Source organism: Takifugu flavidus, chromosome 21, assembly GCF_003711565.1.
Source record: "Takifugu flavidus isolate HTHZ2018 chromosome 21, ASM371156v2, whole genome shotgun sequence".
In the NCBI taxonomy this organism is placed as follows: Eukaryota; Metazoa; Chordata; class Actinopteri; order Tetraodontiformes; family Tetraodontidae; genus Takifugu; species Takifugu flavidus.
In genome coordinates this window covers 1470959-1483056 of record NC_079540.1, presented here as the reverse complement: position 1 = coordinate 1483056, position 12098 = coordinate 1470959, and the positions used below count along the sequence as shown (strand labels likewise).

Below are 12098 nucleotides of genomic sequence, written 5' to 3'. Positions count from 1 at the left end.
ATTTGGTGCTTTACATTGATCTTCATCAAACACAGGAGTCAATGGTTCTTCCTCGCTACGCGAATGACGAAAACATCAGCGTGATCGCGTAGATTATGGAAGACTGAGCGTCGTCCGGGCAACCCAACTTTCATCAATCACATTTAACAGGAAGGAGATGGAAAATTTAAGCTAACACCAATGAATTCAGATGCTGATGAACTGGATCATTTTGATCATTTGTGAAAGACACATGATCGTACCATTAGCACCCCCCCCCCCCCCCCACACACACACACACACACACACACAACACACACACACACACACCTCCTCACTACCTCCTGGGATCATCCCACTCAGGTTATTGGAACGCTGACACAGCGAGCCCACTCCAGATGAGTGGATCGTGGACACGACTCAGTTCTTAGTCACAGCAGCGTGGGTCAAACCAAATTACGGGAACAAATACACCAACCCTCCGACACTGTTACACTCACCTCCTCATTTTGTAAAATTTGCAAAACTGCGTTCTTTCATATCAGAAGTAAAGCCCAAGAACGTGCAGTCCGTGGCTGAGGAAAAGGTCACGGATGACGTTTGATCTTAGAAAACCGGGAAAACTTGATGTTCGGGTCTGAGCTTGTTTACTCCTTGTAAACAGAGCTGATGTTCCCTGGAGCTCCAGGTGATAGATGATTCGTTTAATGTCGTTGCCTACTGACTCAATGAAGGGGAAAAAAGGAAAAAACTTACACCAACTGTCCTCCGAGTCAAAATATTGAGCTTGTGTTCCTCAACACTTAAAGAAAAAGACTCATGTAAGGTCCTGGAACGTCCCACCTTTAATGGAAAACACCAGTTTATGACATTTATGGTTTTCTCACACAGAGTCTGAGAAGTCATTTAATAGACAGTTCTGTCACTCATCCCATGTAAATAAAGTATATAATGACATTAATTTGATTGTGTTTGTTCACTTTCACGATTGTTACTTTACTTTTTTGTCAGTCTCAATGATTTTTTGTGCGTGTATTCAGTCCCTGGAACTAATGAACGAGCCCCTTTTAATCATTTAAATAAGTCACACTCTTTTACTTTCACCAAAGTAATGTTTTCAACATTCTATCATTGTCTTCATCACAACTGTCGTGAAAAGCCGTTTTGCTGCTGTGGACCCTCCTCACGAGGACGTTCTCTCATCCCAATGTGGAAAGAAACACATCAAAAGTCAAACGTCCGGATTTCAAACGCACCATTTGCGCTCATATTTTGGACGCACCTCTTCTAATCCCCGCAAACGCACAACAAAGTCGCCTCTTTAGAGGATGATTTGGCGGTGGTCCGTGTGCGGGCCCGTCTCACGCACAGTTTGAAGTTGCCGCTGAAGGCCGGAGGACGTGATAGGCTGAGGGGCCGAGGCTGAGGAAGAAAGGAGCTGCGCGCACTCAGCAGAGCAGTGCCGCTGGAGAGCTCTCTCGTCGACCGCAGGCTCCGGCTCCAACAAGACGCAACGTCGATTTCTTTTTACCTTTTATTTATTCTCCTCCTCGCCGTCACACGAGTGCAATATGTGACTTGGTGACGCCACCTCAAGCTTATTCATGCGTTTGAGAAGAGCCCGGAGCGAGTGCGTACGGACGAGAAGCAGAGCCGTTCCGGCGAATGGAACTTATTGTTGTGCGTTTGTTTTGACTATGTTATCCCCAAGTGAGTTTGGGTTCGGTCCGTCGCTGTCCCTCGACCCTTGAATCCGCGCATTCTTTTGGGATTTATAGCGAACATTTGAAGTGGAACGCCGACGGAGGATCCTGCAAAGCGAGCGAGCTCTCTCCTTCCGAAGCCGGGGATTTAATCGTCATTTGTCGGTGCTCCGGGAGAGGCGAGGAATCAAAAGAAAGAAATTCATGTGGCCATTCTCTTTATAGCCAAACATTGTTTTGGGGATTGCATAATGAGCAAGGAAAGACCTAAGAGGAATATCATCCAGAAGAAATACGTAAGTGAAGCCTTTTTCGCCCTTTTATTGCCCCCTGGCGCGGCTGCTCTTATTCAAGTTCGCTCGCTCGTTTCGGCCAAAATGCGTAAACTTTCATCGCGGACCGTGAAGGTTACAGCCGGCCAGTTTGTGCGCGATATTCTTTTAAAGGGATCGGCTTCAAGTTGGCCCAACGTGTTCCCATTTCTGTGGCTTCTCTTTAAAGAGACAGCGGTGTTTATTCGGCGGCTGCGTTGCGAGCGAGTCTCCGACACCAGACATGTCGGAGGCGATGCGGGGCTCGGCTGCTGCGGGAGGCTGCCTCGCTCGCTGCCGGTCCGATCCAGGGCGCGATGGGCCGGCACAGAGTGGCCCTGCCGCGGTCATCAAGCCGTGGGGGGTGGGGGGGGTGTTTGAATGAAATGACTTGGAATTGTTTCCAGAAATCGCTTTTGTCTGTGCGTTTCTCCCCGTTCGGAGCCGTGAAGACGAGCCTGTCGGCCATGGCTTCCATTTCGTCCCGTGCCGAGCGTTTTATTTTAGCTTTAACCTCCCTAAAAAATCACAAGAATTCGCCACCAGCCCTCCTCTCTGTCTCCAACACCAAGCATTATTGTTGAACACAGCTACTCGTCTGCTCTTTATTTTAATACCGAAGGGGTTTGGTGGTCCGACATGTTTCACAGACTGCTGTGGCTCTTTAATTTTCTCCATAAAGAGTAGGAGAGCAGCAGGGAGAAAGAGGAGGAGGAGGGGGTGTCATGAAATTCAGGATATCGGCTGAAACATTGGTGGACATTGTCGGATTGTCCTGCGGTTTCTGGGCCGGGGTCTCGGTGGGGTTCTGCAGCTCTCCCTGTGACCTTCTGTGCGCGATATCGCTGCAACTCATCGGAAACAGTACCGGTTTTTTCCCCTTTCTTTTCCCTTTTTCCCCCCAACACCGCCGGTGTTTGGCTTCCGGGGGGTTTAAACTTGCCCCCTTACATGGTGGTTGTGAGCTCGGTGCTTCCTAACGGGCTCGGAGGCTTTTTTTTAGAGGCTGTGTTCAGTCGCATTGCAGAGGAGGCTCATGTATGAAGCGAGAAGCGACCATTTTCTTTCTGCGAGTAACGCCTTGACTTTAACAAGGGGGCGAAAATAAAACGCAATAGCCTGAGGAATAAACGAGTTCGATCCCAGCTTCGTCACATTTTCATTTTTGCTTAACACCCGGTCCCTGAAATGTGGCCGGATCCATTTGACAGACAAAAACTAAGACAACTAAAGTTGTCTTTTCTACCCGGACTATAAACTTGGTTGCACGTGTGCGGGGACGCTTTTCTGGATTAATGGAAACGTTGCGTTTAATTGCAGGAGGCAGCGCAAGTCTGCTTGAGTCAGCAGGATGACCTCCCCCTTCCCAACAACACGTGGAGTCTCTCTTTATTAATCTCTTCCTACTCCTGCTGAATGTTGCTTCCATAGGTTTGAAAAGGTGGTGGCGAATAAAACACCATAGCAACAGGTTAATGCGCGCTGCACAGCTGGGGATGGGCGTCAAGTCTGCATGAATACAAGACTCTGAGGCGTTTGTGTGTTCGAATCCCCCCCAAAATGAATTTCCATTCTTGTCAGTGGTGCATATTGTTGCAGATTTTCGTCCAAAGAAAGAAATCCCTTCTGCAAATGCCAACGTACGACAACTTTTCTCACACCTCAACACAATGCGAGGGTGTGGATGTATTCGATAGAGCCCAACTTGGTCGGCAAGATATGCATAGCCAACAAGTTCTGCGTCTCTTTGGTTAGCTACAAAATTGCGGCCCAAATTTGGCCTCTTTTCCAATATTAGCGTCCAGATTCCCCTGCTAATTCGAGGCCTAATTTGTGGCGCTCAACCCGATGGCTGAATCGTACGGCCAAGTGAAAATGAAGCCGGGCTACAATAACCGGGAGTGTCACATTTATTTTGGTTTGGCCGGTTAATAATTCACCGCTGCTAAAATAATAAGAGCAGGGTTGGGGAAGTGGTTTGTTTTAGTGCGGCGAGATGAATGTTTCATGCGCGGAGGTGCATGTGCGCCGCATCTGTCGCGTGTTTTTTCGGCAGCTGCAGTTAATGCAGAAAATCTGGTCTGGAACATGTAGGCTCACAGACCGGCATCCCAACAGCCTCCAGGAGTTGACACCCCCACCCTCTCCTTGCAACCCCCCCTAAAAGGCTTTGAGACAGGACTCTTGGCCCCTAGTGATCCATCCCCTCCCCCTCTGCAACCCCCCTTAATTAGCGTAAGACAATTATACATGCTCGGCTTAACCATTTCCCCTGAAACACGGGTGCACGTTGTAACTCCTCCACCCATGACGTCTGCAGCAAACAAACACGGGACGGTATTAAAATTCATCATGAAACGGTCCAGGGCGAGGGGTTTGTCATTTCTCCGGAGCTGAACCGAAAAGACGACCCAAACGACCACCCCCCCAGGACTTCCTGCTGAAGGTGCTTGTCTACCGCTGAGGCTGCGGAGGGAACACGCACGCACACACACAAACACTCTCACGCACCTTTCTGTGTTTCAAAATGAAAACGTTAAACCAAAATTACTCCAGCTGTCACACACCAGCCGAAAGCCGCCGCTGAGGTAACGAGCGCTAATGTGTGACGTCGTTGTTGTGTCTAACCAAACATGACGCACGGTGTGCGGGTGTTTGTAGAATTGTGTAAGCGAGGGTAGCGGGAGCGCACGGCAGAGTGCAACCAGGGCCATTTTGTGCAGACGGCTCTTCCTGTAGGCCCCAGCTGGGGCTAGGCCTCCGATTCAAAGGTTTTGTGTGTGTGTGTGTGTGTGTGTGTGTGTGTGGGACAAGCCCAGCTGCTGCAGGGGCCTTTACAAATGTAAAGAGGCTGTCAGTGTTTGTTTCATCAGGCGCACAACTGATGAGGTCCAAGTTGAAAATCCATTGCGCAGTGAGTGTGTGTTGAGCACGCACAAAAAGAGGAAACAAAAATAGAGAGCGGGGGGCAGAACGGGGAGTGCAAAGGCACAGACTCTATCTCCCCTCCTCCTTTTCCTCTCTTTATCTCCATCTCTCCGTCTCGCTCTTTCGTTCTCGGCCTGTCCAAATGAAATGTGGGCCTCATGTAGGCCCGTGAAAAAAGGGTCACCGGGTTGTTTTTTCACCGTGCCGGGGCTTCGGCGCGCTTCATTTAACCTTGTGTTTCAATGCAAATGATTCTTTCATAAGCCCGTTTCTCCTCACGTGTGCAACATGGCAGGGTTCACTTCGCAACCCCTCCGTCACTATGACGACTGGCCAGACCACAGCGCACCGTGGCAGAAGTGGCTTTTTACAACTGTTTGTTTGACCACGCTGTCTTTGGTCATGTTCCACGTGCCGCCCGGCAATAATAACAAAAAACCCCAAGATCCCTCGAGTGATGCAGTGCAGCTCATTTAGCTGTCGGTTATTCGTGTTTCCAGTCAAACTTCGAGAACGCCGCGGCAGTGTCGACGAAATGGAACGGAATGCCTCAGAGGAAACGTCAGAACCCTGTTCTGAAAGGAATAAATTTGTCACTGTTTTGAGCAGAGGAGAAACGTACATCCAGATGTGTTTGCTTTTTTGGTTTTGGGGGAAGGGGGGACCTCATCTCTCCTTTCAAACTTGTCACCGAGCAAAGACTCATTTCTTGATGCGTACAAGCAGGCAGGAAGTGGTTCTTCCCACGCTCCAAGCACAGCCTCGCGTCCCCTGGCTTCATCTCTCCTCTCACAGTCTCTCGCAGTCATGCTGGCTGCATGTAGAAAGACCAGAACCAAGATGCTGACAGGATCAAAGTTTATTTATGTGGGCACTGCATCGTTATAGGCGTCCTCTGAGCTGCCGGCTTCAATTTTGGGAGGGCGACGGACGTCCGGAGGCCGAACGCATCGCCGCTCGGCTCACAGTTCCACCCTCTTCACCCTTTATTCTCTGCGCCTCCACTCGTTCGCTCTCCTCTTTTCTTGCACCTTGCTTTTCAGGATTATGTCACCCATGGCACGAACTCCTGTTACACAACATGACCTTTTCTCTTATCAGCTCTTGACACCGCGTACATTCTCCGAGTCTTTGCTAACGCACGCGCGCGCGCACGTAGGCAAAGGTCTGTGGGTGTGCACCTGCAGTTAGTAGTTAAGATGCAGCCGCGACACAAATGGGTGTGACCATCTTTGTTGCACGGCTGCGCTGAGTGTGTTTCACAGCAGTAGCTGGACACGCGCGGCGTAGGTGCGTGCGCGTGTCACGAACACCACGTGCACTCCCCGCGTGTGCGTTGTCTTTCTTCTCGGTGATTTATATCCTCGTGGGCTCGGAAGGAGAAAGGGAGGAGAGCGACAGCTGGTCGTGTGGGTGTGTGTGTGTGTGTGTGTGTGTGTGGTGTGTGTGTGTGTGTGTGTGTGGCTTATCCATTCAGGATCCCCATGAAGCTGAATCGACACTTCAGCCTTGTCTTTACTTTGGCCTTACAGGGGCCATTGAAGGGCATTCAGGAGCATTAGCATAAACAAAAAGACCCTATGGAATTATTTATTTATTTACAACATTTTTGGCTAGCTGGCTTTTTTTTTTTTTTTTTTTTGCAGAGCTCCACCGTCTTTGTCTTGCTTCACTTTAAACTCCGGAGTTTGAAAAGGTCTCTGTCTCCGCTTCCACTCGTCCGACCCTCCTAGTCTTGCGTTAGCCACGGGCATCCCTTTGAACCCCCTCCCCATCCCAGTAGCATCAGTTTAATAAACACTTTACATTTATTATCCGGCGGTCAATCCCATCTGATCCACTTTTGTGACACTATCGTCTTCACACGTCTAAAGAATTAAGCCTCGGGGGATGTAGCAACAGAGTGGTATCGATCGCTCCAGTCTCCCCTCTTTCTACCCAGAATACCACAAATTTATTCTCTGTGGTATTCTGGTAAGACTGTAAGCACATCATAAGTGTCTGGGTGCTTCGCTACATATTGTCTGATGGTGGCAGATCGTGAGATTACAGGAAGTAATCTTTTATCGTTAAGTGTACGTTTAAACTGTTAGAGCATAGCAGGCGCCTGTCCAGGCCCCCCCGAATCTTTGATTTGCCACTTTTATGACGGAGCAATACAAATCTTGTGCCAGCAGGCCACCGGCTACTCCATTCAGGTCTGTTTTGGCACGGCCCTGCCCCTGCTAATGAATCATTTTCTCGTTTAATCTCTTGTCTGGGTATTTTCCTGCGATGACTTTTCAAAACATTTGAATATCATTATGTCGCTTTTTCCACTTGTTTGAACCATTATTGCGCTACTGTTAAGGTGCTCTCGAACACAACCTTATTTTAGCACGGCGTCACCCTCTCCCCACCTATGTGTTCCCCCAACAGTTTGGGGGGGGGGGGGTAATTATAAGCCAGTGAAGCAAAGTGCCTTTTGTGACAGCAAAATTACCCATTTAGATTTCGACACTAAACTTCTTCATAGAGACGATCGCTGCTTGCTGTAGACCTGCTGTAAACGCATGACAAGGTTAACGAGGCAAGCAGGATGTCCTCCGCTACTTTGCGTTAATAAAGCTTTTTGAAGACAGAATTGTGGCACTTCTTGATATATATTTTTTTTATTTGCGGAGTGAAACGAGAAGCCGTGGAAAAGGCATTAGCCGCATCTGCCGTCGCAACTTCCTGCCAAGCTGGATTTGCCAGATAGACGAGGGGAGGTTTAATGCTGGAACAGTCAGTGGAGACGTGTGTGGGCTCTCAGGTGATACGACAGGAGCGACGAGGAGGCAGCGGCAGCGGCTTGACCCCTGGAGAGGCTTTAAAAACCGCTTCATTTGACGGCGGGGTCAACATATACAAATGTTTTATCCCATTTGTCCTACAGCCCATCAACCCTCCACCCTGGAAAGATGCATTTTCTCCCCCACAATCGTGTAATAGAATACTGAGCAGAGCTGTTTCCCACATCTCTTCCACTCTATCTCCCTTCCGTCTTCCATCTCAGCTCTTTCACTCTATTACTCAGCACAGATAGAAACAGGGAACTGAGGCTTTTTTCCTTTTTGTTGTTATTTGTGGGCTAGACGGAAGGGCTGGAAAAGTGGGAATATCTTCCCCCTCACCTAGCTGGTAGGTTTCAGATCGGTTGGTTGAGGTAGGCTGCGTGTTCAGAGATCAGACGGCCCTGCAACATGATTTATTTTGTTGCTGTTGGTTTTGCATCTCTCTCTTATCTCACTTCCCAACATCCCCCATCTGACATTCCTCCACCCATACTGGTCCACCGCAGGAAACTTTGGAGTCCTCCAGTTTGATGTTTGCACGGCAGCTTATATTAACCCCTGCCTGCATCCGCATCCACGATCTGGCCCTCTGAAGCGGTCATTTTGTATCTGCCCCATAATGCTTTTGTAAAACTTAAATAGTGGAGGTGTTGTGTTTATTTATCGTCATTTTCAGGCTGATTCCGGGCTTATTATTCCCAGGAATCAAAAGAGGTATTCAAACCAGTCTGTAGTGACAGAATTCATTGAAGGAGTATTGATTTATTTTCCATTGCCTACTGATTTTTTTTTTCTTCTTTACCGCAAGGTGTTGTTTTCCCCCAGAAAAGATTGTACCCCCGCTGTTTTTAACCTGTGTTCAATGGCTGAGGGGTTTTTGCAATTTCTAAAGGCTGCGTGATTTCCTCAAGGCCTCACAGCAGGGAGGTAGAGTGCACAGTAAGACCGAGGGCAAGGTGCCAGGTTCTAGGCTGCATGTCTGGCCAGCCTCCCCTGGCCCCGGATCAAACATCACAAGGTCTGAGCATGGGAGGGGAGGGGTAGTCCTGGAAGTCGCAGCCTGTAATCGCCAGCGAGTAGAAATCCAAAAGGATAGAAATAATCAAATTAGACTCCATCTCAGGTGGAACATCCGCAGGGACGGAGGTGAGGGCCCGGCCCGCTTCGCGACGTCCGTCACAAAAACTTTATCGAAGGCACAGGTCCCCAAAAGGCACAAAGGCTCTGCTGTTTATAGCCTGAATGGCTCGAGAACGTGGGGAGGAAATGAGACAATCGCTGGCTGAATCCAGGCCCTGCGCTTGCGTTCACACGTTCGATATGAGAAATCCTGATGTTGGTCGGCACTTTAGCGAAATTGAAACCGTGTCAGGGTAAATATAAATTTGATAGCCGGCTAGCGGGACGTTACTATGGAGACCTGACAGCACATCCACTCTCGGGCTGTCTTCTGCGTTTCGCTGTTTATTCAGAACAAAAGTAATGACATTATAACAACACTCGAATGTGTAATCCCCCCCATCAAAACAAAGTAACAGAAGTAACAAAACAGCATCAGTGTTGTGTGTTTTATAAGCATAATGTGGTAGTTTCTGTTATTACTGTGTTACGTCACGTGCAATAAGGAAAATGATGTTATCATTTCAGTGCTATACGTCTTTAAAAAAGAATCTCCGAGCGGCACGTTGCTCACGATGAAATGGCAATGTCATGTTTTACGGACCTGTATTGACGTTCCGCTTCAGCAGCAGCATCGCTTTTTGCACTTGCGTTGATTCAGAGCTGCTCCTACATCTGCTGAAATGGAAGCAGGAGAATTTGACCTGGGTTCTTCCCCTGCGCCATAGAAAAATTCCAGTACCGGCAAAATCATTCTTCACAGTAATTAATTTAAATATCTTTAGAAGCTGAATTGGAATAATACGTAGAACCGCACTGTCCTCGATTCAGTCATCTGGTTTCGTTTGATTGCAAAGTGAAACCAGTAACCTTTCACCATTTCCTGATGCTTCAGCTATTTTTAAAAACTTTAGTCAGTATTATTTCTCTTCCATTTGGTCACATTCGTCGTTCCGTCATCTTTTATTTGTCAAAAACACCCGTTGTGGTCAGAATAAAATGTAATTTCACCTTAATTTCTGGTCTTCAAGCTCCCCTCCCCTGCATTTCGGCAGGCTTCCACTGCAAGAAATTGGGGATAATTTTACGCAGCTGAGGAGCTTAACGCATGTCTCCTCTGACCAAACCTCCTCAGAAAGGGGGAGGAACTTTTAATATACCTAATGGAGTTCCTGCTCAAGGATAGGTGCTTTGGTACTGAAAAACTTCCTTGGTGGAGGCTTCAGGTTTACTTGACGGAGAGTGGTTAAACCTAGAGCACCATGTGATGTGAAACCCAGCAGAAATGGAGCATCTGCCTCGCAAACACTGCTTCTGCTTTTGTTCGTGACTTTGACTGCCATGTCTGAGAACACACAGACCAGAAACACCATAACCGCATGTCTTGTTTGACACTTTATAAGTATCAACAACACGTGCTGTTTCTTTAATATTAACACACGTGTACACAGATACAACTTGCATTGACAGATTAGAGCAAAAAAGTCACATGGGTAAAATTCCTTAACTGCACACTCCTAGGAGCTGTCGGAAACCATTTTCCCTTAGAGTATCTCACCACTTCAGCTTCTTCCATTCTGACATCAGTCGAAACTGTCGCACAGTAATCACGCAGTGATTGAAACGCCTGACGTTTCCAGGGTTCTACACCACAGTGGACACGGCCATCGAGAGCGCCAAGTTAGAGGAAGAGTTCCTGTAATGTTCCTGCAACGTTCCTGCCCCCAGTATTTACTGGGAGCTCTCGCAGTGGAAATGCGCCCATTGTCAGTCATGTCCCTTTCTGTGGGCCCCCCTCAGGCGTTAGACTTTGCCTTTGTGTGTGATAGTGCCAGAGAGTGCAGCAAACAAAGGAGGGGGTGGTAAAATATGAAGGCCTTTCCCAAGCTGTGAGGTGAGAATTGTTTCTTGATTGCACCTCATCTTTTCTGTGCCAGTGGTGTTGCCAGGGACGGAGTCCTGAGGCTCCGCTACAACTCGCTAAGCAGCGGAACTCTTGCAAAGTCTTGGCTTTGATTCATAATGTAACACACACACACAGAGGCATTCAAAGGGCTTAAGATTTTGGACACTGTAGCATATAGAGAAAATAGGCTTTGGGTATGAGGTCGGGGCAACTTGGAAATGAGCGGTTGGCTACGTGAGTGCAGAATGGTTGGATCGGAATCACATTTTAGGGATATTCAAGGCTTGTGTTTTGACATTTTAAATTCCCTACAATGCAGGTGCAATCAGGCTTTGAAGCTCCTCCAGTTTTGATCTTTCAGAAATGAGCTGTGGAATCACAGCAGCCGTGCTACTTTGAGTTATACTAAATGGGTTTACATGCACATCGGACTACATTTCGCTCATGATTGCCATGAATAATTTATGCCACCGGACTTTGCCTTCTATTTGCAAATGTGTGCCTGTCCTAAATTCTCGCAGGAATACTTTGTGTGCATTTCACAAGTACAAATAAACTGAGGGCATGTTGTCATTATTAGGCCATCTTGTAATATTTCCAGTCAGTGGTTTCAGTGGGACAAAAATGGGCCATGGCTCATTCGGCATCGTCAGCGGGGCTTGACAACACAGTGGAGGATGCGGGGGTACCTCTGGCGCAGCTAGTGAGCTGGAGTGGCCATATAGCCATTTATTTGCAAAGTTCATAATAAGGCCACTCGTTGTGTCCCAGGCTGGCTGGTGATGTGGCTGAAATGGGCACGGGGCGATTAGTTGATACAAAAAACGTGCATCGACGCGTTGCCCCCTTAGTAATTTGACTTTGTGTCCCAATGCTGGCACCAGGATTATCGACACGCAAAACACCGTTACCCACTGTGCAATGTAGCGTGCAGTGATATCCAACAGCTGTTAACCTGACGTGATTTAGCTGCTCCGTGGCTGCATCTGTTTGAAGTAATCACCATTGCGGCAATGTCTAGGATGGCCAGACATCCTCTTTGCCTCAACTATTTCCTCTTTTTGAGATCTAAAAATGTGTCCAGGTGGGTTTGTTTTTTCTGTTTTAAAAAAAAAAAAAAAAATAAAAAAAATAAAAATCTACTGGAGCCTCAAGCATTTACATTGAATTGTTTTGTTTTTCTGTGTCGGTCACAACGTAGTTCTCATATCAAAATCCAAAAGCAAGAGGCAGATCAGCGCCAATGGGCACATTTAGGGGGACCATGCTAGAAGCCTTTCATTTAAAATGCCCCGACAACCCTTTCCCTGTGCCGGAAAGACCCATGTTGATCCGG

At 47.8% G+C, this 12098-nt stretch overlaps 1 protein-coding gene and 1 long non-coding RNA gene across 2 annotated transcripts in view; one reads left to right on the top strand and one right to left on the bottom strand.

Moving 5' to 3' along the window:
* The first annotated feature begins 1372 nt into the window (after window positions 1-1372).
* Window positions 1373-12098, top strand: part of jarid2b (jumonji, AT rich interactive domain 2b) — a 68978-nt gene continuing 58252 nt past the window's right edge. Inside the window, exon 1 of the mRNA XM_057020165.1 lies at window positions 1373-1978. Coding sequence (XP_056876145.1) covers window positions 1934-1978 — 45 coding nt within the window. The 5' untranslated portion in view covers window positions 1373-1933. The remainder of the gene's footprint in view (window positions 1979-12098) is intronic.
* On the bottom strand, window positions 5545-10106 carry LOC130517941 (uncharacterized). The gene is made up of 3 exons (XR_008947858.1): window positions 9868-10106; window positions 9461-9531; window positions 5545-5990 (listed from the first exon to the last, which is right to left on the bottom strand). It is a non-coding gene; the product is annotated as an uncharacterized LOC130517941 (long non-coding RNA).